Genomic DNA, 20749 nt, shown 5'->3' on the forward strand with positions numbered 1-20749 from the left:
TAGTCTCTATACTAATGTCTACAATTGATACTGGGTAGTACTAAGATACTATCTACTCATAGGGAGAACAGTATAAGGTGAATCGTTATCATTGCGAATTCTATTTTTACACACTCCGACCTCCAATTTCATGTCTCATGGCGCCTATATAATATTCAAACCATTACTCGTTGCTGGGGTACCGGAAGCCGTTCAAGGGGAAGAATTCCTCCTTGATCGTTCTAGGGCTGGTGAATCTCATGAGGACATTGGCACTGCCAGCCTTGTCGTTGGTTCCACTAGAGCGACTGCCACCGAATGACTGTTGTCCGATCAAGGCAGCAGTAGTCTTGCAGTCTGTTGCGTAATTAGTTAGTAGTGAAATCTAGAGAGTAATAGAATGATCACTTACTGATGTAGAAGTTTCCAGCAGAGTACCGCAAGGTATCCTCAGCCTCGCGAATGGCACGCCGATCGCCTGCGAATACAGCTCCAGTCAGAGCGAATCCACCGCCACTCTGGTCGACTGTCTTCAGAACCGAAGACCACTCGGCATCAGGGTAGACATAGACTGCGAGCACTGGACCGAAGATTTCCTTGTCGAACAGCTCATGGTTGGGATCCTTGGCCCGGTACACAGTAGGGTGCACGTAGTATCCCTTCGAGCCGTCGTAGGTACCACCGGCAATCAACTCCAAGGATGGATCCTTGTTGCTGGCATCGATGACCGACTTGATCTTCTCGAAAGATGCTTTGTGGATGACAGGGCCCATGAAAGCTTCCATGTCCTCGGTAGAACCAATCGTGATCTCGTTGATCTCGGACTTCAACTTCTTCAAGAACTCCTGTGCCCGAGACTCAGGCAGGTACAGTCGGGACGTGGCCGAGCACTTTTGTCCCTGGTACTCGAAAGCACCACGAAGTGTGTGGTAGACAGCACTCTGAATATCGGCAGTGGGATGGATCAAGTGGAAGTTCTTGCCACTGGTCTCGCCAACCAGACGAGGGTAGTCCCGGTAGACCTTCTTGCCAATGTTTTCGCCGACCTGAGCGTACAGAGAACGGAAGACGTCCGATGAACCGGTAAAGTTGAGACCACCAAATTCCCTGCGTCCGAGCACTGTCTGTGTAATCTCTTGCGCATCACCTGTAACGAACTGGATAACATTGGGAGGCAGGCCAGCTTCCAGGAGGATCTTGTAGACGAGCTCACTGGCGTACACGTTCGAATCGGAGGGCTTCCAAACGACGACATTGCCCATAAGAGCCGGGCCGCTAATTAGGTTTCCGCCAATAGCAGTAAAGTTGAAAGGCGACACGGCGTAAACGAATCCTTCCAAGGGTCTGTAGTCCACACGGCTAGAGAACAGTTAATATCTGAGCGTCCAAAGTTCAAAGCTTTGTACTTACGTCCACATTCCCTCAGTACCGCGGTCGGGCTGCTTCTCCAGCAGCTCAGCAGCATAATTGCAGTTTAGACGGAAGAAGTCGGCCAACTCTGCAGCTGCATCAATCTCACCCTGCCAGATGTTCTTGCCTTGTCCCAGCATCGTAGCAGCGATGAGTTCGTATCGGTATTTGCCGGCGACAAGCTCGGCAGCCTTGAGGAAAATGGCAGCCCGATCAACAAAGGGAGTGTTCTGCCACGCTTCCTTTGCCTCCAATGCTGCATCAATTGCCGCATTTACTTGTGCAGCATTCACGCTAGGGTAGTTGGTAAAGGTAGTGGCATGTTCGGCGGGCAGAGGCTGTTGCAATGTGTTGGAGATCGAGAGCGCTTTGCCTCCGACGTATGCCTGACTCTTGAGCGGCAGTTGTGACTTCATCTGCTTTAGCACTTTTTCGACCTCTGCCCTTTTGGGTGAACCCCTGGTGTAGTCCAGCTATCAAGGAGAGAATTAGTATATGCGTGCTATGGGAGTGGATAGGAAGCCAGCAACTCACGTTGGGCTCATTCCTAGCAGCTGGCAGACGAAAAGGAACAGTCGCAACACCACGAGCTCGAAGAACTGGAGCTCTAGCGGCACGGCGTCCTAGGGAGCGCAAGCTGGGTGAGGGTTGAGACAAGAGCAGTTTGAAGGCCATTGTGATAGTGTCTGGTAGCAGAGGCCGTAGAGGAAAAACTGAGCATAGACCTGGAAGAGACGAACATGGTGAACATCATTCTTATGTATGATGCTGGCCATGGTGCTGGCCATGGTGCTTGAGGAGTCAACTGCTTGGCAGACCGATGTTCGGCGCTGTTGCAGCTGGAAGTGAGGAGAGTGAGGAGTAAGATCCACCGATTTGGAGTCCATCCAGCTGGCGGGTAAACTAGCCCGGCACTCGGACCTTCCCGCCTAAGTATAGTGGCGGGTACACTAGCCTTCCGCTGGAGATCCCCCTAATGCGGCATGAAACCGTTCCTTTGGTCTACCTCTTGTTAACGCCATCTTACTTCAATTCCGCATGTCAGCCACACCTTGGTTTGCCTATCGCGTTTAGATAAGCTAGGGTGTTGGCTATCTTATCCACGCAACATTACCGATAGGCTTTCTCACCGGTTAGAGCGAAAAGAGTCACGCTCATGTGAGGGGTGCCCGACTGCCCCTCCTTTCGTACACAGCATGTCTGGGGAAGAGCATTATCGGGCTATAGGCCGGTCAGGTCGACATGTTGCTTGTCATAGCTCCAGCTTACAAGCCTGGTCAATTCTGAGCGCAACAGCCTTAGACCCTTAGGCTTTTCAATGCATCTCCATGAGGTATGAAAGCTCTCCAAAATTCAGCACAAAACTGGGCATCCCTTAGAATGAAGCCAATTGGAGACTGAAACCCCTGCTGTTGAGCCGATTGTATCTATTTAATCGAATATCTCTCTTCCAGGGTGTATTTGAGTGCCTGGAACTTCGGAATGTCGCCTGAACGTGTCACCACGGAGCCATTGCACTCTCGTGGCTGGGATAATGACTGGCTCAGGCAGTTAGCCGGCGATATGGTTGCCGGATCACTGTCTGCAACAATTATCGCCCCGATCACAACAATTATCGACCGGTACGTGTCTTGAAGACGACTTGAAGAATCTATGTGCTGATATGTCGAGTTCAGGAGCGTCGTGGAGAGGCTCTCCTCAAATAGATCCATCCTGCATACACTTCGCACACATGCCATTTGCTCCATCCTCCAACCGAAAAAGTTTTTCTTTTCCCGACCTTTCTTCATCGCTTGGTCTCTTTACGCCGCAACCTATGCTACCGCAAATGCCACCGATACAAGCCTCGACCAGCTTTCCAGAATAAGAGAGAAATCAACAAGCGCGAGTCTCGTCGCAACGTTCAGCTTCCTCCCAACATACGCCGTCAATGTGTCTCTGGGAATCCTAAAGGATATCCGGTTCTCTCAGATTTACGGACACCCAGACGGTCGTCTCAAGCAGCCACCTCCCATCCCAAGACTCGCGTATATGGCATTTCTTTTCCGCGACAGCATCACTATATCCAGCTCGTTCACGCTGGCTCCGCAGGTGGCCTTGTTAGTTCCAGATTGGATCACTGCAGACCCGCATACCAAGAGAACTGTGACCCAGCTCGCGCTCCCCGCCTTGGTGCAATATGTGAATACGCCGTTCCATATGATCGCGTTAGATGTTATTGCTCGTCCACAAGTGGCCACGATAGCAGAAAGATCCGTTACGATACGGAGAGGCTATATGCAATCATCATCGCTGAGGGCAGCAAGGGTTCTACCGGCGTTCGGAGTGGGGTGTATAATCAATACGGATTTGAGGGCATCTTTGCACAGAAGATGGATGGTTAGATAGGGCAAATACCAGTGCGGGGCACAGCAAACGAGAATAACTTATCTCTCCACTTGATTGTCATGACCATCATTGTTGCGGGCACGTATCAGGACCGCGGCAGTAGCCGGACGGTTCCTAAGTATTTGGGCCCGTTACGAGGATCAGCAAAGCGAGTAGCCGAGTGCAAATGAAGATGCCAGATACGGCTGCACTAACCCCTGGCTCCTGGGAGGGGTAACTCGTAGCGCGCAGGTATGGATGTTATTGCTTTAGTGTACGGTAAGGTCGGGTATCGGGTGTTGGCTCGATGCAGCAACCCGCTATCTCTCCAGCGCATACACTAACCTCACCTGCAAGGTTTCACTAGGGCTGTGAATAGCTTAATCTCCATCCCTTGGCCACGCTTCTGTGCACTCCTGCTCCACATCTGCAGTTGAGCGAGCCGCTCACAATAGGTGAAAGAAGAGATAAGTGCCCAGGCGCTATCGAAGCGAATACTGATTAGCCAACGATTACTCGACCCGAACTATCATATCTCATTGACATGTTTTCCCCAGACGCTAATCAACTATGCTTATCCCCGCATCGCTGAGCCTTTGCCGTTCCGCCACTCTATCCAATCAGGCTATGGATCGGCCATATCTATCCATGAGCTTCCGCTGTGGAAAAGAACAGCCACCGGAATTCACTATCAGCACCCAGCAGGTAGCCTTTGAGGGTCAGAAGGCCCAGATACACGTATAGGAAATACGTCATGCTAGCGGAGATAAACCGATGCCTCGCAAATGGTCCCTGTGCATTGGCTGACTGCAACCGTCAGGTCGACATGATCATGGATGCCTCAGGCAGATGGCATATCGGCCTCTCACTGGGTCAATACCGTGGCCAGGTGCTCAAATAGGCCAGATGTTCTCGAGTCTCATCTGCAAATCTCACCACTTCTTGTGCTGAGCCTACTTTCATCACTCCCTCTTTACATTTTGATAATAGGACACCCATCTAATTGTCCTGCCACTTGGTCATTTTGGGAAAAATGAGTGCTTCGATAGGACTCAGAGACCTGGCGGAGATTCATGACACTCCTGCGTATGACTACGGACAGGATGTGGAGAAGAAGCATCTGGATGATACATCCCCTGAAGAGGAAGATCCATTTGGAAACGAAGAGTTCGCAGAGGTGAAATATCGGACGATGGGTTGGTGGTAAGTCCTATATCCCCTACCCTTATACTACGCCTTGGCCCTGTATCTGACCCTTCTTCGCAACATACAGGAAAACAGGGATACGTGAGCCTCAACCCTATTACAGTCACCAAGAATACATAGAGCCCTAACCCCTATTGTCTACAGTTATGGTCGCAGAGAATGTTTCTATTGGAATTCTTTCCCTTCCATCCGCCTTTGCAACACTGGGCTTTGTCCCGTAAGTAGCTTGCTACACTGGTAAACGAAAGCTAAGCCTAGTTCTAGGGCTCTGATCATACTAATTGGAATATCCGCTATATCATGGTATACGGCCTACATTCTTTGTCAGTTCAAGTTACGATACCCCCAGGTCCATAGCATGGGAGATGCGGGTGAAATCATAATGGGGCGATTCGGACGGGAACTGCTTGGTATCGGCCAGCTACTATTCCTTATATTCGTTATGGCCAGTCACGTCTTGACCTTCACGGTTCTCATGAATACGATTACCGAGCATGGTACCTGCACAATCGTGTTTGGTGTCATTGCACTGGTTGTCAGTTGCGTTGGTGCCTTACCACGTACCATGGACAAAGTATATTGGATGTCGATTGCATGTAAGCACCTTCCCATCTTTCACACTTCACTTTAATTATGATGCTAATTCAATTTCTGTATAGCATTTCTCAGCATTGTAGCGGCAACTATGGCCACTATGATAGCGGTCGGCGTAGAGTACAAAGGCCATATCCCTCTTGCTGCGACTACCCATCTCAGCTTCAACGAAGAATTTCTGGCAGTCGGCAATCTGTTCTTTGCTTATGGTATAGCCCCAGCTAATCATGATTCGTGAGCAATACAACTAACTTCACGACCATCAACAGTCGGCCATGCGTCGTTCTTCGGATTCATCTCAGAGATGGACAAACCTCGAGAGTTCACCAAATCCATATCGGTACTTCAAGTCATTGATACCTCGCTATACATAGCTAGCGCAGTGGTTATATACCGCTACGTAGGTGCGGACGTTCAATCCCCTGCATTAGGCTCTGCGGGGCCGCTAGGGAAGAAAATCGCCTACGGGCTGGCTATCCCGACTGTATGTTAACTACCGTATCTTTTGGAACTGCTACTGATTCATATCCTCAGGTCCTAATTGCTGGAATTGTCAATGGCCATGTAGCCAGCAAATACGTGTACGTGCGTGTTTTTCGCGGCACAAACCACATGCATGAACGGACATTGCTCTCCATCGGCTCATGGGTCGCTATTGGATTGATTTCCTGGGTGGTTGCCTGGGTCATCGCAGAGTCAATTCCAGTTTTCAACAACCTTTTGAGTCTAATTGTACGTGGCCATCTCCTGCTACAGAACATGCATGCTAACCTCGACGATAGACTGCACTTTTTGGCTGTTGGTTCGCTTGTGAGTTTCAAATAGTGATGAGATGCTATGAAATATACTAAATTACATCTGATAGATGGATTCCCTGCTATCTTCTGGTTTACCCTAAACAAGGGCCAGTGGTTCGCATCAACTAAGAAAATCTTTCTTACCGTATCCAATACGTTCATTCTGGCCATGGCAATTACCCTCGTATGTATCCCTTGGTCTCAGAGGATCTTGTCGCTAATTTCTTTTCCAGTGCGGTCTCGGGTTATACGTGTCGGGTGATGCGATCAGCAAGGATAGTGGCAGTGGTGTCTGGACGTGTGCTAACAATGCTGTTTGAGTGACCTTTTCTCAACTATAGCTGATCATCTTTCATGTTACTCTGAGTCCTTCAGCGATATTCTTCTCTTGTTATGATGATGGTATTGATGATCAGTTAGTTCTTCTCGATTGTATCATGATGCTTTGAGCAAGTGTTTTCTGTATCATGCAATCAATGTATGTTCTCTAGCGAATGTAAGCAAAACAGTTCGGTTTCCAATCGAAAGAAGGAATACAAGAGAAGTGCATAATCATCTCCGTCATGCTGGATCATCCCCTCCCGGTGTAGCAGTTTTGATGTATCACTAGCATGCCCATTCACTGGACCATCCAGCGTATATACTGACAGTTACACCACTTGTTTATGCGTAGGACAGTTTTATGGCTATCCCCTCGATACCGAAGCACTAATCACACAATAGAGTCTAATCAGAAGTTCTCTGATAATTAGTTATCATACATAGGATTGAGTTACTAATAACCTTTATCATTACATACTGATATATATCTTAATCAGGAATATGTCAGAACATTAATCTTTGATCAACATTCCCCATAAGTCCTTTTGATTCAACCGAATACTCGCGCAACTGAACACACTTCAATTCCAGCCTCTTGTTCGGGGCCGAGGAACAGTTCATGGAATGGCTGTGACACAATAGATCCTATAGCCATCGGTTTCATATCTCCTTATCTAAATAAAAAATAACTCCAGAAAGGTACTTCACCAGCTCAGCTCCTTATCAATCAATTGCATAATAGCCATCTCAGCGGGCCACACTTCCACAAAGTCCTGAACTCGCCATGACCAGTCTTCATCCCACTAATGAAAGGGTGCGATGCACAAAAAAACTCCCAGAAATCAGGAAACCAGCCAGCATTCTCCCAATCGACCAGTACGACGTCAAACGAACGCTCACCCTGCTCGTTCGAGCAACATTTATTCTCCACAACCATGATATTCTTCTGCTGAACATCACCATGCGTCAATGTAGGCCGATGACCTTGAAGAACGCGAGCGAGGTATTTCTCGTAAAATCGAGCCTTGTAATCTGGATGATTATTACGCTCGACTAGGGCCCTATAATTACCCACCAGACCAGCCACGAAGGCAGGTTCGCCAGTGAAAGGTCCTAGAAACTTCTGATCGCCGTGCTGGCTATAGAATAGGTAGTGATGTACACCGCCGCCGTCCAAGCCGCCGTAAAAGTCGGGCCATGGGCACTCGACGTGTCGTAAGGTGTTGAATACTGATTGGAGTTTTGCTATAATACCATCCTTCTCGGATGATGTTAATGTTGGCCAGATACTATCCAGTTGCACACCGGGGATGCGTTGCATGACTAGGAAAAGTTGTTTGCCCTCATAGTACATCGCATACAGTCGAGGGGCTGGAACTTCGGGGACATGTCGTTCAAGATAAATCAGTGCCTGGCCTTCCCAGGTATTTATACAACCTCCATACTTTACGACAATATTGTCGTTAATTGTCACGACCTTGGAGGCCATAGTCTCCCAGAGGACATGGGTGCAGGCGCGGATCTCATCTGTCGTGGGTAGTGGAGGCAGAGGCTGGGAGGTGTGGAAGGGAAGGTCCACTGGTTTCCACATTGTGGAGAAAGCAGAGATTAGCGGAAGTATTCTTGGAATATGGATGGTCGCCTGGGTGGAAAGGCATGGAATGAGCAGTTGATCGCAGATAAGCTAGAAGTTCACACTTCGAACTATCATTTTTTATCCTAGACCTGTTGCAGAATCCTCTTAAATGCTAATAGATTTCAAGAGGAAGCATAGAGTTGTACCTACAGATAGACATTTGATTTGCGATACTGGAACCTGGCAGTTCTGTGGAATCAGGCTGTGCTGAGGCTACATTAGTCTCCTGCAAGGTGACGTGTACAGCGGCTGTAGATGCCCGAGAAAGCGCGTGGAAGAGGGGAAATTTTCAGCTCACAACAGTGAATTCTTGAGTCTCACCTCTCACCTCAACTCTTCGAAAGTTGCTCATAGACATCGGTTCAATTTGCCTTCACTAAAGAATGCTGACGAAGCTACGTGCGAAGCTCTGCTGTTCCCAGGCTGATGGTGACACGGACGATGCCGAACCTGCCATTCCCCATGCGAAACGCTCGAATGATGGAGGAAACACCACATCTGCCAAAAGAAACAGTTCTGAAGCTGCCAGCATCCCGCCGGATCACACTGCTGCCTCACCTAAGGATCTCTGGCAGGTAGCATTCGACAGCCTGGACCCGAAACATAAACACTGGTTGTCTAAAGAGGAGAAGTCTCCAATCGAAATCATTCGGGATGTCATCGGCGAGACAAAAAGTAAATATACCGAGTATAAGAAGAAAGAGTTGACCATCCGAAGGCATAATGGGGGTGAGATCAAAGTCCGCGAGATTGCCCAAAATATCCTGGCGTCCGCATTGAATGCGCAGCAGGTAATCACTGCGGTTGCGAGCTTCGACCCAAGTGGATATGGTAGAGTTCTCCAAGCCACAAACTTATATACGCAGGATTTCTTAGATGCTGATATTCAACCACAGCGTCAAGCGCATGGACGATAGTATCGCTAGGTTTGACGGTAGGCGACTCCCTGAAAACTGTTCCGTCGAGAACCGGTTACAGAGCCATTAACTCGCTTTTCAGATGACCCAGAGAGTCATTGCGCGCAGAGACGTAATCATAGAAGCCTCCGAATACTTGGCGGAACAGCTAGCATACTTCACTGTCCTAGATAGCGACCGCCGATACACAAAGGCTTCCGTGGACAAGCAGCTAGATGGTGCTCTTGTGGGAGTCTATACAGCAATACTTGAATACACGGCGGAAGTGAGAAAAACATATCATGAAAGCGGCTTTGGTTAGTTCGAGTATTCGGTCAGGTTCGCGAGTTGCTATAGCGCATATGTTTAACTTGGATTATTGCAGCTCGCATAGGAAGCACACTCATTCCCCTTACCGAACAGCCACTGCAAAAGCTTCGAACAGCTGTGGAAAATAAAACCACAATGACTGAAAAATGGGCTACTATCAGCGACCGCTCATGTGAGTTTATCATCTTCAATCCTATCCGTATCTTCAGAATACTCAATCGTGTTAGATCTGAGGGGACAGGCTGCGGACATCCTTGCGGCTATTGACAAGACGATCGAGGAGCTCCAAAATATTCATTCCACTGTACTAAGTGAGCTCTCTCAATGATCCCCAACCCAGAAGCTCAAATCCTGACTTTCACAGGTGTCGAGGATAGGGGAATACTTGAATGGCTATCTCAGTACGATTTTTCCAAAGCACAGAACGACACTCAGTACCACAAATTACCAGGGACGGGTGATTGGCTTTTGAAGTCAAAAGAATATGTGGAGTGGAAGGGTTACCCAGGTAGTATATTGTGGTTGCATGGAGTGGGTGAGTTCTCTAGACCTGTTCAGATGGAAAATACACTGACTCATGGACGGACAAGCGGGTTGTGGTAAATCAGTCATATGGTATGAAATACCTGCTGAACCCGTGTACTTTCGTACCTTAGGCTGACATTTCATTAAATATAGCTCGACAATAATTGAAGACATCCAACGAAGTTGCCTAGATGGTTCGAATAAGCGGTTCGCTTACTGGTACTTCCAATTTAATGAACCGTCATCACAAAGAGTTGAGGATATGCTCAGGACGATCATCCGTCAGCTTCATTCAACTCCACTGGACGAGCCTATCCGGAGACTTTGGAACGACTATGGTACCAAAGGGGGCAATCCAAATATTGCAAAGCTTCAGGACACTCTTGAAAAACTGCTTTCCGCCAACATAGGGAAGGTTTTCCTTATTCTAGATGCGCTGGACGAGTGCCCCGAGGCAGTCAATCGCAAGGAAAGGAGTCTTCTATTGCCATTGCTTACTGGACTTCAGAATAGATACAGTGATAAACTCCACATTCTTGTGACTAGTCGGCCAGAGCCAGATATATTTGAGCATCTTGTGGACTGTCCAGGCTTAGACATTGAGGAAAATCAGGGGTCCGATATTTCGGCCTTCGTCAAGGACAGAGTTGAGGCTTTGGACGACAGGAGAGCTCCAAAGGAAGTGAAAACACAGATATACCAAGAACTGCTACAAGACAAGAAAAGGTGTGCTGCATCTCCCCAGCTAGTGCTATTGCTAATATAAATACTCTTCTGCGCAGGCGATTTCGCTGGGCAGACCTTCAAGTGAAACGTCTCGAAGAATGTCGCAACAAGTCTCAAATCATAGAAGCATTGAGTACGATGCCACAAACGTTGCACGACATATATCTCTCTGTAATAGAAAGAATCAACGCGAAACCCTCCGATGTTATATATGCCAAAACAATCCTCACCTGGCTCTGTTTCAGTGTTAGGCCTCTCACCCTGACTGAAGTAGCAGCAGCAGCAGGTCTTGAGGTCCCAGAGGACGTGATAAAAATCTGCACGACTTCATTTGTCACTTTTCGGCACTCAGATGATGAGATCCGGCTGGCTCACTTCTCTGTGAGGGAATTCCTCGTTAGTAACGAGTGTACAGGCCAATGGCACCAACTCTCCACCTTGAATGGCCACGTCATGCTAGCTGAGCACAGCCTGAGATTACTCCTGCAAATGCCAAGTAGTCTGTCTAGAGAGGAAGTGGATCAAGAAGAGCTGCTGGACTATGCTGCTTGTAATTGGCAGGAGCACTTCCAAGCTTCCGCCATTACCCCAAACCCAGCTCACGAAAATCTCCAAGAGATGGTGGATATGCTATTCCGTCAATCAGCTGCCTACCGCAACTGGCGTTATATATCGACATATTTCGATGAACAAGAAGTACAGGCAACTCCTATTGGTGCTGCATCTGATTTAGGGCTCATTCAGATTGTGACTGGGTTACTAGAAGATGGGGCGAACCCTTTAGAGTGGTTTGCGATACGGCGCGGGTATTATCATGTCCTAAGAAACGCATACCTTGTAGCCTCTGAAAGTGGGCATCTGGAGATATTGAGCTTACTACTGCGCAAAGTGTGCGTGTCTATTGATCTAGCTGAGGGCATAATGGAAATCGTTCAATGCCATGGTTTTGAGAGCCAGAAGCTGGAAGATGTGTTTGACACGCTCTCAGCTTCAGGTGCTATTTTCAATAGGACCGAAAACAAAGGGCTTCATATAGATGAACGCATTGTCGTCGCTGCGGCGAGAAACATAGTTTGTGGCACGAAACTTGTGACCATCCTTCTTGATCGGTACGAAGAGACCGGAGCTGCATTTGTGCCTGTGACAGAGAACGTGTTGAAAACTGTACTACAAAACATGGAGTGTGGAGATGATATTTTGCAGCTTCTTCTCCAAAGGCGCAATGGTGATGTCAGAATCTATTCACGAGTCAAGGAGATGCTGGAATTCCCGGTCAACCTGAACAAGCGCGCAATCGCAATACTTCTTGCACAACGGCAAGCAGAGATCGTGATAGATGAGCAGTTAATTGCTCATTTTGCAAGATACACGGATGACACTGGTATGAAAATACTTTCAAGTGTCTTGGACAACGATTCGATGCTGACCGAGAATGTTCTGGCGAGCGCTGTTCAAAACCGTAGCGGTGTCGGTGTCTTGCGTCAGATTCTCCGCCATCGACGGCATTGGCCACCAGTTAGCGAGGATCTCCTGTGTGAAGCAGCGTGTAACGGAGATAGCGAAAAGCTGGAAGCCTTGCTAGATGATTGTGGTCTGGATTTTGCAATGAGCGAAAGAGTCATGCTGGAGATTGTAGGCAACCGGTATTATGGAGCTGAAATGCTCGAAATGCTCCTGCGCAGGCAGCAAGCAGGATTTATCGTCACTCCCGCAATACTGGACACGGCAGCCTCCCATAAAAGGGCTAAACATGTTGTTGAATTACTTATGAACAACGGAGGCTTGAAAATTCCAATCACTGAAGGCATGATGCTCAGAATTTCTCGTGATGACTTGCTGTGTTATCTACTGGATCTTGAAGAAAGGTCCCAGATACATCCTCTTCCTATCACAGAAAAGTTCATATTGCATGCTGTGAAAACTTTCGAGTCTACCACTCTGAAGGCCATCTTTCGCAGCAGACCAAAGATCTACGTGAGCGAAGATATGTTTGTCGAATCATGCCGTGGCGGAATGTTTGTCGAATCATGCCATGGCGGAATGTCGACTTTAACGGTTTTGATGGAACAACCGCATAGCCAATTGCCAGTGACGAGGATGATCGAAGCATTAGAAAAAGAAGATGGTCAAAGGCCTACAAATATACTTCAGCTCCTCTTAAATGGGAAGTCCTTTGAAGTTGACCATGGGATTATAGAAAGATTTGCACATAATGCCTCCGCTTTAAGTCTCCTGCTGCAGACAACACCCCATGTACCCATTACAGAGCAAGCCGCCATCCGAGCAGCTTCCGGTCATGCATTATGGGTTCTGCTCGATGAGCGAATAGAATCTTTTCCAATCTCGGAGGAAGTCATGTCTGCTGTGGTAAGATCATTTCATCCATTCACAGATTTGCGACGGATTTTGGCACATCATGGTCCACAGGTACCGATCACAGGGAAGGTTCTAGTGGCAGCCTCAGGCACATTAGAAGCTTTACAACTTCTGCTTCAAGCACTAGGGCCCGAGGCACCTCATATGATAACCGAGGAAGTTGTTGCGATGGCCACTTATAAAAGTTTGTCAGCATTACCCAGGTTGCTTGAGAAGTATGGCTCGGCTGTGCCACTTACCGAAAGAGTCATGGTTTTTGCCGCCGCAAACGGCCTTAACGGGCTACAGTGCCTCCTCCGTGAATGGCCTGGCAATATAGACCTTAATCGCATTTGGAGAGCGATCTGGAAGTTTGATCGAGACTCATGCGATTTCTCTTATGGTCGTGATTGGCCCTCTTTGGTACACATTCAGAAGAATGCTGGTAGCCATGTTGTTCAGTTTTCTAAAGCAGTCGATCTCTCAGAGGATGTCTTTATGGGTGCCCTGGCTTCATCTGCTCTTGATGAAAGCATAGGCAGATACAGTGGGTTAATTCCTCTGATCGATGTTTGCATCGAACATGACTTATCCGTACCAGAAGCAGAAGGGCTAGTGAGGGCAGTGTTAGATAAGTGCGACTCTGATCTTATGGAAGCTATCCGTGAGCTTGTCGAGAAGTATGAGGCGGATGATAAACTCCCTAAAGGGAAGTTCGGGGACCTATTGTTATCGCGCATTAGAGAGAGAGAGAGTCATGAGATATCGGCTCCTGAGCCCTAATGCAGTCTAGGATATGTTCATCTGTCGCATGGTATAGTTGTCGTTCTGCTATAAACCCCGGTATCGAAGCCAAAGAAGTCTCGACATTTTCTCCACTACTTTATCCAGATCCTCCGTCACGATAAATGTAGAAATGTTACATATCGGGCTTTTAAGTCTGTAATCTACGCCCATACCCTTCCCAAAGTGTCCACGATATCCTTCGGGCATGTCCACGGAAGCGTGTACGAGCGGGGAAATCGTACCAAGCACGGATTCGATTCTCTTCGAGGGGATATGCAATGAGCATGAGGTGCATATGCCTGACCCTAAAAATTTCCCAATCAGATCGACCATCGTTTCCGCTCTCAATATGTGTTGAGGCGCATATGGGACTCGGCGTTAGATACCGCCAGGTAGATTGTTTACTTGATATGTTTTGCTTCTTGGGTCCGCGACGGCCGGCCATCCGCAGCTACGACAAGCCCATTGATGGCCTGATGACAGTGAGCGATAGTCGCTTAATCGGAGTGGCTCGAGCGTGTGAAGTTCTTGGGTATACTACCTCCCCATCGTCGGCCTATGTGCTGGCCGGAGATAAGTATCAAACTCGCATGATGGAGCCAGACACGCACGGGGCTTTCCGGGTCTTTGGGACGGATGAACTGGAGAAAGTACTTCGGTCTACCGAGGTGACGTATCCTCTCATCGTCAAGCCTTGCCTGGGATGGGGAAGTCAGGCTGTCACCAAAGTGTCTACGGAAGTTGAGTTATTTGAGGCGGTCGAGAAAGCCTGCGAGTGTCACGCATTAGCTCCGCAACAGCGGAGTGACGCCGTTATTGAGCCATATATCGATGGTCCAGAAGTCGATGCCAACTTCGTATTGCTGAATGGCGAAGTGATCTTCTGCGAGATCAGTGATGACTTCCCGAGCCCTGGCGATGGGGACTCTCAACAAGCCATAACTTCGTCGAGACTATGGTCCATATCCCTTCTGCACTTCCATTGCATGAATTGAAGGCCATCCGAGATACGTTGCATCAGAGTATCCTTCGTCAGGGGTTTTCAACCGGTACATTCCACTGCGAAGCGCGGTTGCAGCATTCGAGTCATGAGTTTCGAAAAGATGAGAACGGGTTTGAGGACTTGTATCCCCGCAGAGATACTGATACAAGTGATGGAAGGAGTGTGGGCGTGTACCTCCTCGAAATAAACGCTCGCCCAGCTGGATATCTGGAGACTGTTGGCGTCAACTTGGTCTATGGGGTGGATTATTTCGCCCAGCAAACACTCTTTTCCGTCAATGATAATTTTCGATACAGGGCTTTATGCCACCCATTTCCTGATGGGCCTCGCTCCTACCTCTCGATACTCGTCCTCCAGGAAGACGTTGCTGGGATCATGAAGACCGAAGATGCTACAGCGGAGCTCCTGCGCCAGTACCCCGAACTGGAGCCACATGTGCCGCTGTACGCGACAATCAAGAAGAAGGGAGATAGACTGGTTGGGCCAAAGTCGAGTGAGGTTCATTTCATTGCGTGGATCTTGGTCACAGCTCAGAAGAGGCGCCAGTGTCTGCGGTTGGTGGAGCAGATACGAAGCCATTTCCGTTATGAAGTTGAATAGCATCTCCTAGCCAGAACGAGCTAGTCACTGTCTCCAGCTACCCTATTGACAAATGGCCAACCACCCCCTTTGACGGCTCCAGCGATTACCTCGCCTCTCTTCCGAACGAGCATCTGACCCATCTTTACACTACTCAGCGCAACATCGCCCTTGATCCAGACATCGCTCAAGTACCGATTCATAGCCCGCCATCGCTTCAAACAACTCATCTCCAAACCGCTACCCAACAGAAAACGAACCATCCATACCCTTCTGCGACGACATGCGACCTCCGAATAATGCTCATAGACCCAGATACCCACCGCATCACCGCCGTCCTGGACTTCGAATTCACCAACGCCATGCCGGCGGCGTTCACGTACGATCCGCCCTGGTGGCTGTTACTTTCTGGACCGGAGGTGTGGCTTGAGCGGTGTGCATTGGACGAGTTTCTCGAACTGTATGAGCCCAGAATGGAGGAACAGTTCTTGCGTGCTCTAGCGAGGATGGAGCACGATTATTGAGTACAAGGCAGCCCGGTCGTCTGTCTCTTTCTGCCAGGATGCGCGATTCATGGAGTACCGGTCGGTTTTCTGGTTTGATTATGCGGCAAGGAAGAGAGCTTTGATGTTGATATCGTTTATTGGGATACTACTCTAAATTCCGCTGGTACTGGGATTGAAGAGCTTGATGAGAAGACACGTGCGGAGCTGGAGTTATTTTCAAGAGGTTGAAGATGGAGCGGTTGAAGGCGTATAAGAAGGAGTGTTCTTTGGGGTTTTCTTCGGATATATAACGGACAATAGGTGTTGATTCTTCATTTCGGTGGTTGTTATTCTTGCTTATCATCCTGCTCTCTGGTAGCTACATTATTGGAGCAAAGTGTGTGTGATCTGCCGTGACGGGACTTCCTTATCTAATTTATGAATCTTATTTCACTACATCATCTTCTCGCCTGAGGATAATTTAAATGAATATTCCTGAACAATGTACTGTTTTTATTCCTGAGGGGTGTAAATATATGTCAACGTTTGAAAGAAAACACACTACACTACTAGTACTAGTCAATTTAATCAAGACTAGCTTCATAACAAAGATCCAAAGCTCAGTCTTACTTACTCCTATACAAAAGCTAGATAACCTGCTGAAACTGCTGAAATCACAGCCAGAGCTGGAACAAGTTGATTATGCGCAGCAAGGCCCGGTCAGGAGTACAAAGACATCTAAATTAGGTGGAGGATATGTCCAAGGTAATCATGATGCATCGCTGTTCTCATTCATGTTCCCAGCCTGCGGGTATCAAATTCTAAAGATTTTGGAGCAAGACACTAAAAAATATAACACAGGTATATGAACACAGAGAAGAAAAAAGATGGGAGCCATAAACAAGCATGGTATCGAACGAGATAAAACTCGGACAAGCTTGTCATGAGAGAGAAATAAGCTAAGAGCCGTTACTCAACAGCACAAGCAATAGCTTACTCGGTAGTAAAGCCAGCATTTCGTATACGTGACATGGCTAGCTGGGATGAGCGAGGGTGTTGGGTTCAGGTTCAGGAGGACGGTGTGGATGGATGCAGCGAGGTTGCCAGACGGGCGGTCATGGGAGAATTCTTGCTCGTGTCAACTGGCAAGGTGCAAGCATCGGATATGCCACTTGATGTTGTGTGGTCATGTTCTTTGTGTAATGACACGTGTTGTATAGGTAGAGCCAGTCAGTGTCCTACTGGCGGAGCAGCTGAATTGAAGAGTCGGAGTGTAGATGTGATGTAAACTATTGATGATGACGGCTTATAGAGAAGGGTCATCCTTCCAAGTTCCTGGTAGGCATGTTAGCTTCAACCCAAGCATTTAGAAAAAGTAGGTGTCATACCTTCAAAGTGATGCTTCACGAATGCCATGGGATCATCAACATCCCCAGCACCCATTTGGTGCACTCCCGGGCTGAAGCTGGTGATGGGCAAAACCACCACGTCTCCCACCTTCTTATATCCTTCCTGACCCGTAAAGTCCTCATATGTGATGTTCAATGTCGAACCGGGTTCAAGGTTGAAATAGTCTGGATCGTTGAAATACCGGAAAACGGCATCCGTCCAAGCGCCGGGCCCAGTGTACTCCATGACAGTCTTATCCATCTTGCCAGTCTTTAAAATACCTGCCTTCTTCATCCGCAAGGTCTCCTCCGTGATGTAGGAGACAATATCGCGCATGATAGGGTGTCCAGGCTTGGCTTGAATGGTCCATTGGCAGAACTGGATTCTGCGCGCATACCAGTCATGCCAGTCGGGGCGGTCAGGATCCGCCTCAATGCCCACCACCGCTCCAACTGTAGCCAGATCTAACTCTGCTGGCAGCCAGTCAGACGCCGGCTTCAACGCCGTCGTATCAATATCGCTGTAGATTCCACCCCGAGCGAGAAGGATCAAGTATCGGAAAAAGTCGGCTTTCAAGACGGGCAGCGGCATAGCATCGTAGGCCTCGAACACATCCGGAACAGCGCCGTACAGGTATTTGATCAAATGGCGTTGGGTATCATCGGGGACAACCTCGTGGACAAATCCGGGATGCAGCTCGGACCAGCTGGACTCGGGATCACGAAGGTTTTCGCTGAAGAACATCGAGGAGGGCGCATATTTCCACGTCTGCCAGATGAATGCAGGAAACTTGGCTTCCAGATCATAGGGAAAGTGGTAGCGCAAGCGCTCGCGCAAGGGGGCGCTCGGTGGCGGGGTCAGCGGCAGCTGTTGTACGGTGTCCCTCGTTCCACCTTTTTGATCATTGTCTGCATGGCCATCGTAATCCTGGTTGTATAGGTGTCCGGCGGAGGCGGTCTCTGGGGACGGGAGGGAAGAGGCGGGATGCGATGATCGGAGGTAGACGATAAAGGTAATCAGAAGCGCAGCCGCAAGTAGCGACTTCCGAAAGGTGAGCATCGCTATGTGAGATATGAGAAGATCGCTAATTAGGTGGATAGTCACACAGGCGCAATGAGCTGGTAGACAGCAGAGTTATGTAGAACCGCAGCCGGTCTTCTCCGCAACTCCGCCGACGATCAAAGCAGATCAACGCCAGGCCACGATAAACGCAAGATCGATATGTATATCGTGTCAAAAGCCGTTTCGCCAGAAGTTTTGTCAGCAATTTCGCATAGCTAACTAGCTGTTCTGTGCGATCGTGCCACTGCAGGGTTTTAGGGGTGTTTCGTAAGAAAAGCGTCAAGACTCCGGGGCCGCGCGGTCGCTGTGGTCGGGGATCGGTAGGCGCCGTAAACAAAAAGAACCGCAATTGATTGGTAGGGATAGCACAGCTGTCTTGCCGGTTGAAGGAATTGCTAGGAGGCCAGAAGCAAATCAATGCAAGAGCAGCAGAGCAGAAGAGCAGACAGAGGCCAGCTGGTGCTGGAAGAGGAGTGAGGAGCCGGCGAAGAAAAAGGTTGTTGAGCGTAAGGCTAAGCAGCAGCAGTGGAGCCGAGTGACGACGGCGAAAGAGTAAGTGGTTTTGGTGGCGTCAGAAACGGCGGGCACTTCGGCTGATAAGCATTCGACCATTCCACTCTTTGCCCGTCTAGAATGTGGTCGTTATTCCACAGCGTGCAGGAGAATATTTCCTGGACACTTAAGTACACCACCAGAAAAAGAATACAATTAATTCTCTTCCATTCAAGGATCAAACCAATTCAGGGGCTGCAGCTCTGCATTATAAGTTCCGACCCAGTCAAACGCGTCGCTAAAAATTGCTGGATGGCATACGACGTTGGCATCCACACACCCTCGTTCGTCTGCCTCCGCAACAGGAGATGATCGTCTAAGCCTTGTCAGATTGATTGAATGCTTAGTCGTCCGCAGTGCTTGGTTCGCAATTCCCTTGGCACGATGGTTTGTCTCAACATGAGATGCGGGTTGATGGTTGTGTTGCCGATCAACTTCGCATCCGAGGTGGTATCGCCTTCGTTTTCCCCACAAATCGGGTTGGTGGTTGTTGGCCGTTTGCAGCCAAATGTCGCCGTGATCGCAACGATTTTTAGAAACCGTGCCAGGTCCACTACGCGGTCTAGATCCCTGAGCAGTCCCTGCTGCAATAAGGTTACTTCTATCTCCAGGCGACCCTTTTTTTGGGTGAAAGGGTTCTTGCTTTCGCATCACTCTCTACCACGAATCGTGTCCCCATTCACATCGGAGTTAAGCTGAGGGGCACACCCGCTCAGCCCATTCAAAGAAGACGTGGTTTACGTAGCCTGCAGGGTGGACACTGCGTCAGCCTGGTGAAGCCGCGTCATACGCTGGGCCGGCTGCTGCACCCCCGACTTCTTGGCTCCGGCGCTTAGTAGATGAACTTGTACGGAGTGTTGGGATGACCATTCTGCGTGATAGTGACAGGTGAAAGCCACCTACATTGCTTGACCTGCATGCCTCGTCCACTTACAGGGCGCGGACCAGGGCCAAGCAATAACCACTGCAGCTATCATTGGCTCGATATCTCCTCCACCACCAGCCACTGGCCATGTCAACTTCGCAGCATAATACACACTTATCACAGTATCTGATCTGCAGTCCACGCTATACTCTTTCTGTCATGTTGACAATTTCCATTTATTCCACAGCAAAACACACATACACACATCTTCCACTCTTCAGGTGTAACTTGTTCTGTGGTACTCCATAGTTGCTTGGATGCTCCTAGTTGTGTTGAGGACAATGTCCAGATCCCCCTTTCTTCTCTACGGTCACGTGCAACACGTGGAACCTCCCCAGGCGTTGAATGGCTCTTTGCGGTCTTCCAGGCCCGCTACATACCAGATATAGATAAGCGCATCTCCGGACCTTGGATGAGTTCCTGAAACCTTGAGAAACTATTCCCACGTTGTATGTTACAGTGCCTGAACCGAGTCGTGAACTCCCGCAGATGGAACCTTACAATCAGGATTCTTTCTCATCCAAGGAACACGGAAACGAGCTGTGGTTGTAGGTGGCTTGTCATAACCCAAGGTACTGATCGCTATCAATAGAAGCATCACGAGCTAGACCTACAATTGTAGACTCAGCCAGAATGCATACACCCGGTCGCCCATTGTCAAGCATACGATGTGGCTGTACTATTCCTCCCTGCTCTGCTACACCACCAAATCCATTAAGTGATAACCCAGGAATAAAAGAATGTTGACCTAGCCGCTGAGGTAAGCAGGGGATCGAGCGGATCTGGATCTCTCAGAATAGCGAACAGGAATTTGACATTTCCGACA

At 48.7% G+C, this 20749-nt stretch overlaps 8 protein-coding genes across 8 annotated transcripts; 5 read left to right on the forward strand and 3 right to left on the reverse strand.

Moving 5' to 3' along the window:
* Positions 1-115: 115 nt before the first annotated feature.
* BO83DRAFT_376130 (L-glutamate gamma-semialdehyde dehydrogenase) lies at positions 116-2220 on the reverse strand. Its single transcript, XM_025530636.1, has 4 exons — positions 1924-2220; positions 1390-1862; positions 392-1338; positions 116-336 (listed from the first exon to the last, which is right to left on the reverse strand). Exons 1-4 carry the CDS (start codon positions 2062-2064, stop codon positions 164-166), a joined length of 1734 nt encoding a protein of 577 aa, XP_025391352.1. The 5' UTR covers positions 2065-2220; the 3' UTR covers positions 116-163.
* A 651-nt stretch (positions 2221-2871) lies between these two features.
* Positions 2872-3968, forward strand: BO83DRAFT_332713 (uncharacterized protein; the record flags this gene model as incomplete). The annotated part of the gene is made up of 2 exons (XM_025528305.1): positions 2872-3011; positions 3066-3968. The coding sequence occupies 2 exons, from the start codon at positions 2872-2874 to the stop codon at positions 3775-3777; spliced, it is 852 nt and encodes a 283-aa protein (XP_025391353.1). The 3' UTR covers positions 3778-3968.
* An 821-nt stretch (positions 3969-4789) lies between these two features.
* Positions 4790-6726, forward strand: BO83DRAFT_355677 (amino acid transporter; the record flags this gene model as incomplete). Its single annotated transcript, XM_025529159.1, has 10 exons — positions 4790-4959; positions 5030-5043; positions 5107-5179; positions 5227-5558; positions 5622-5765; positions 5826-6040; positions 6091-6288; positions 6339-6366; positions 6422-6537; positions 6587-6726. The coding sequence occupies 10 exons, from the start codon at positions 4790-4792 to the stop codon at positions 6671-6673; spliced, it is 1377 nt and encodes a 458-aa protein (XP_025391354.1). The 3' UTR covers positions 6674-6726.
* A 523-nt stretch (positions 6727-7249) lies between these two features.
* BO83DRAFT_406293 (phosphotransferase enzyme family protein) lies at positions 7250-8265 on the reverse strand (the record flags this gene model as incomplete). The annotated part of the gene is made up of 2 exons (XM_025533872.1): positions 7250-7467; positions 7500-8265. The coding sequence occupies 2 exons, from the start codon at positions 8263-8265 to the stop codon at positions 7379-7381; spliced, it is 855 nt and encodes a 284-aa protein (XP_025391355.1). The 3' UTR covers positions 7250-7378.
* Positions 8266-8619: 354 nt separating this feature from the next.
* On the forward strand, positions 8620-14019 carry BO83DRAFT_435227 (uncharacterized protein). The gene is made up of 9 exons (XM_025535871.1): positions 8620-9141; positions 9207-9244; positions 9310-9523; positions 9592-9708; positions 9764-9847; positions 9901-10071; positions 10127-10151; positions 10215-10787; positions 10844-14019. The coding sequence occupies exons 1-9, from the start codon at positions 8694-8696 to the stop codon at positions 13923-13925; spliced, it is 4752 nt and encodes a 1583-aa protein (XP_025391356.1). The 5' UTR covers positions 8620-8693; the 3' UTR covers positions 13926-14019.
* Positions 14020-14338: 319 nt separating this feature from the next.
* On the forward strand, positions 14339-15531 carry fmpC (ATP-grasp enzyme fsqD; the record flags this gene model as incomplete). The annotated part of the gene is made up of 2 exons (XM_025533145.1): positions 14339-14886; positions 14952-15531. The coding sequence occupies 2 exons, from the start codon at positions 14339-14341 to the stop codon at positions 15529-15531; spliced, it is 1128 nt and encodes a 375-aa protein (XP_025391357.1).
* BO83DRAFT_460113 (uncharacterized protein) lies at positions 15395-16303 on the forward strand. Its single transcript, XM_025537195.1, has one exon. The coding sequence runs from the start codon at positions 15810-15812 to the stop codon at positions 16032-16034; it is 225 nt and encodes a 74-aa protein (XP_025391358.1). The 5' UTR covers positions 15395-15809; the 3' UTR covers positions 16035-16303.
* Positions 16304-17292: 989 nt separating this feature from the next.
* Positions 17293-18806, reverse strand: BO83DRAFT_205524 (glycosyltransferase family 32 protein). The gene is made up of 2 exons (XM_025526673.1): positions 17384-18806; positions 17293-17330 (listed from the first exon to the last, which is right to left on the reverse strand). Exons 1-2 carry the CDS (start codon positions 18441-18443, stop codon positions 17302-17304), a joined length of 1089 nt encoding a protein of 362 aa, XP_025391359.1. The 5' UTR covers positions 18444-18806; the 3' UTR covers positions 17293-17301.
* Between the last annotated feature and the right edge of the window lie 1943 nt (positions 18807-20749).

This window comes from Aspergillus eucalypticola (assembly GCF_003184535.1).
Source record: "Aspergillus eucalypticola CBS 122712 chromosome Unknown BO83scaffold_5, whole genome shotgun sequence".
Classification (NCBI taxonomy): Eukaryota; Fungi; Ascomycota; class Eurotiomycetes; order Eurotiales; family Aspergillaceae; genus Aspergillus; species Aspergillus eucalypticola.

What these genes read in the sequence shown, in the direction of transcription:
- BO83DRAFT_376130 (XM_025530636.1), bottom strand. Translation starts at nt 2,064, where the DNA reads ATGGCCTTCAAACTGCTCTTGTCTCAACCCTCACCCAGCTTGCGCTCC. An exon ending in GGTACTGAGGGAATGTGGAC is followed by an intron (nt 1,339 to 1,389) that starts GTAAGTACAAAG and finishes ACTGTTCTCTAG; the next exon opens with CCGTGTGGACTACAGACCCT. An exon ending in TGCTGGAAACTTCTACATCA is followed by an intron (nt 337 to 391) that starts GTAAGTGATCAT and finishes ATTACGCAACAG; the next exon opens with ACTGCAAGACTACTGCTGCC.
- BO83DRAFT_435227 (XM_025535871.1), top strand. Translation starts at nt 8,694, where the DNA reads ATGCTGACGAAGCTACGTGCGAAGCTCTGCTGTTCCCAGGCTGATGGT. An exon ending in TATTCATTCCACTGTACTAA is followed by an intron (nt 9,848 to 9,900) that starts GTGAGCTCTCTC and finishes TGACTTTCACAG; the next exon opens with GTGTCGAGGATAGGGGAATA. An exon ending in ATTGTGGTTGCATGGAGTGG is followed by an intron (nt 10,072 to 10,126) that starts GTGAGTTCTCTA and finishes TGGACGGACAAG; the next exon opens with CGGGTTGTGGTAAATCAGTC.
- BO83DRAFT_460113 (XM_025537195.1), top strand. Translation starts at nt 15,810, where the DNA reads ATGCTCATAGACCCAGATACCCACCGCATCACCGCCGTCCTGGACTTC.
- BO83DRAFT_205524 (XM_025526673.1), bottom strand. Translation starts at nt 18,443, where the DNA reads ATGCTCACCTTTCGGAAGTCGCTACTTGCGGCTGCGCTTCTGATTACC. An exon ending in CGTGAAGCATCACTTTGAAG is followed by an intron (nt 17,331 to 17,383) that starts GTATGACACCTA and finishes CATGCCTACCAG; the next exon opens with GAACTTGGAAGGATGACCCT.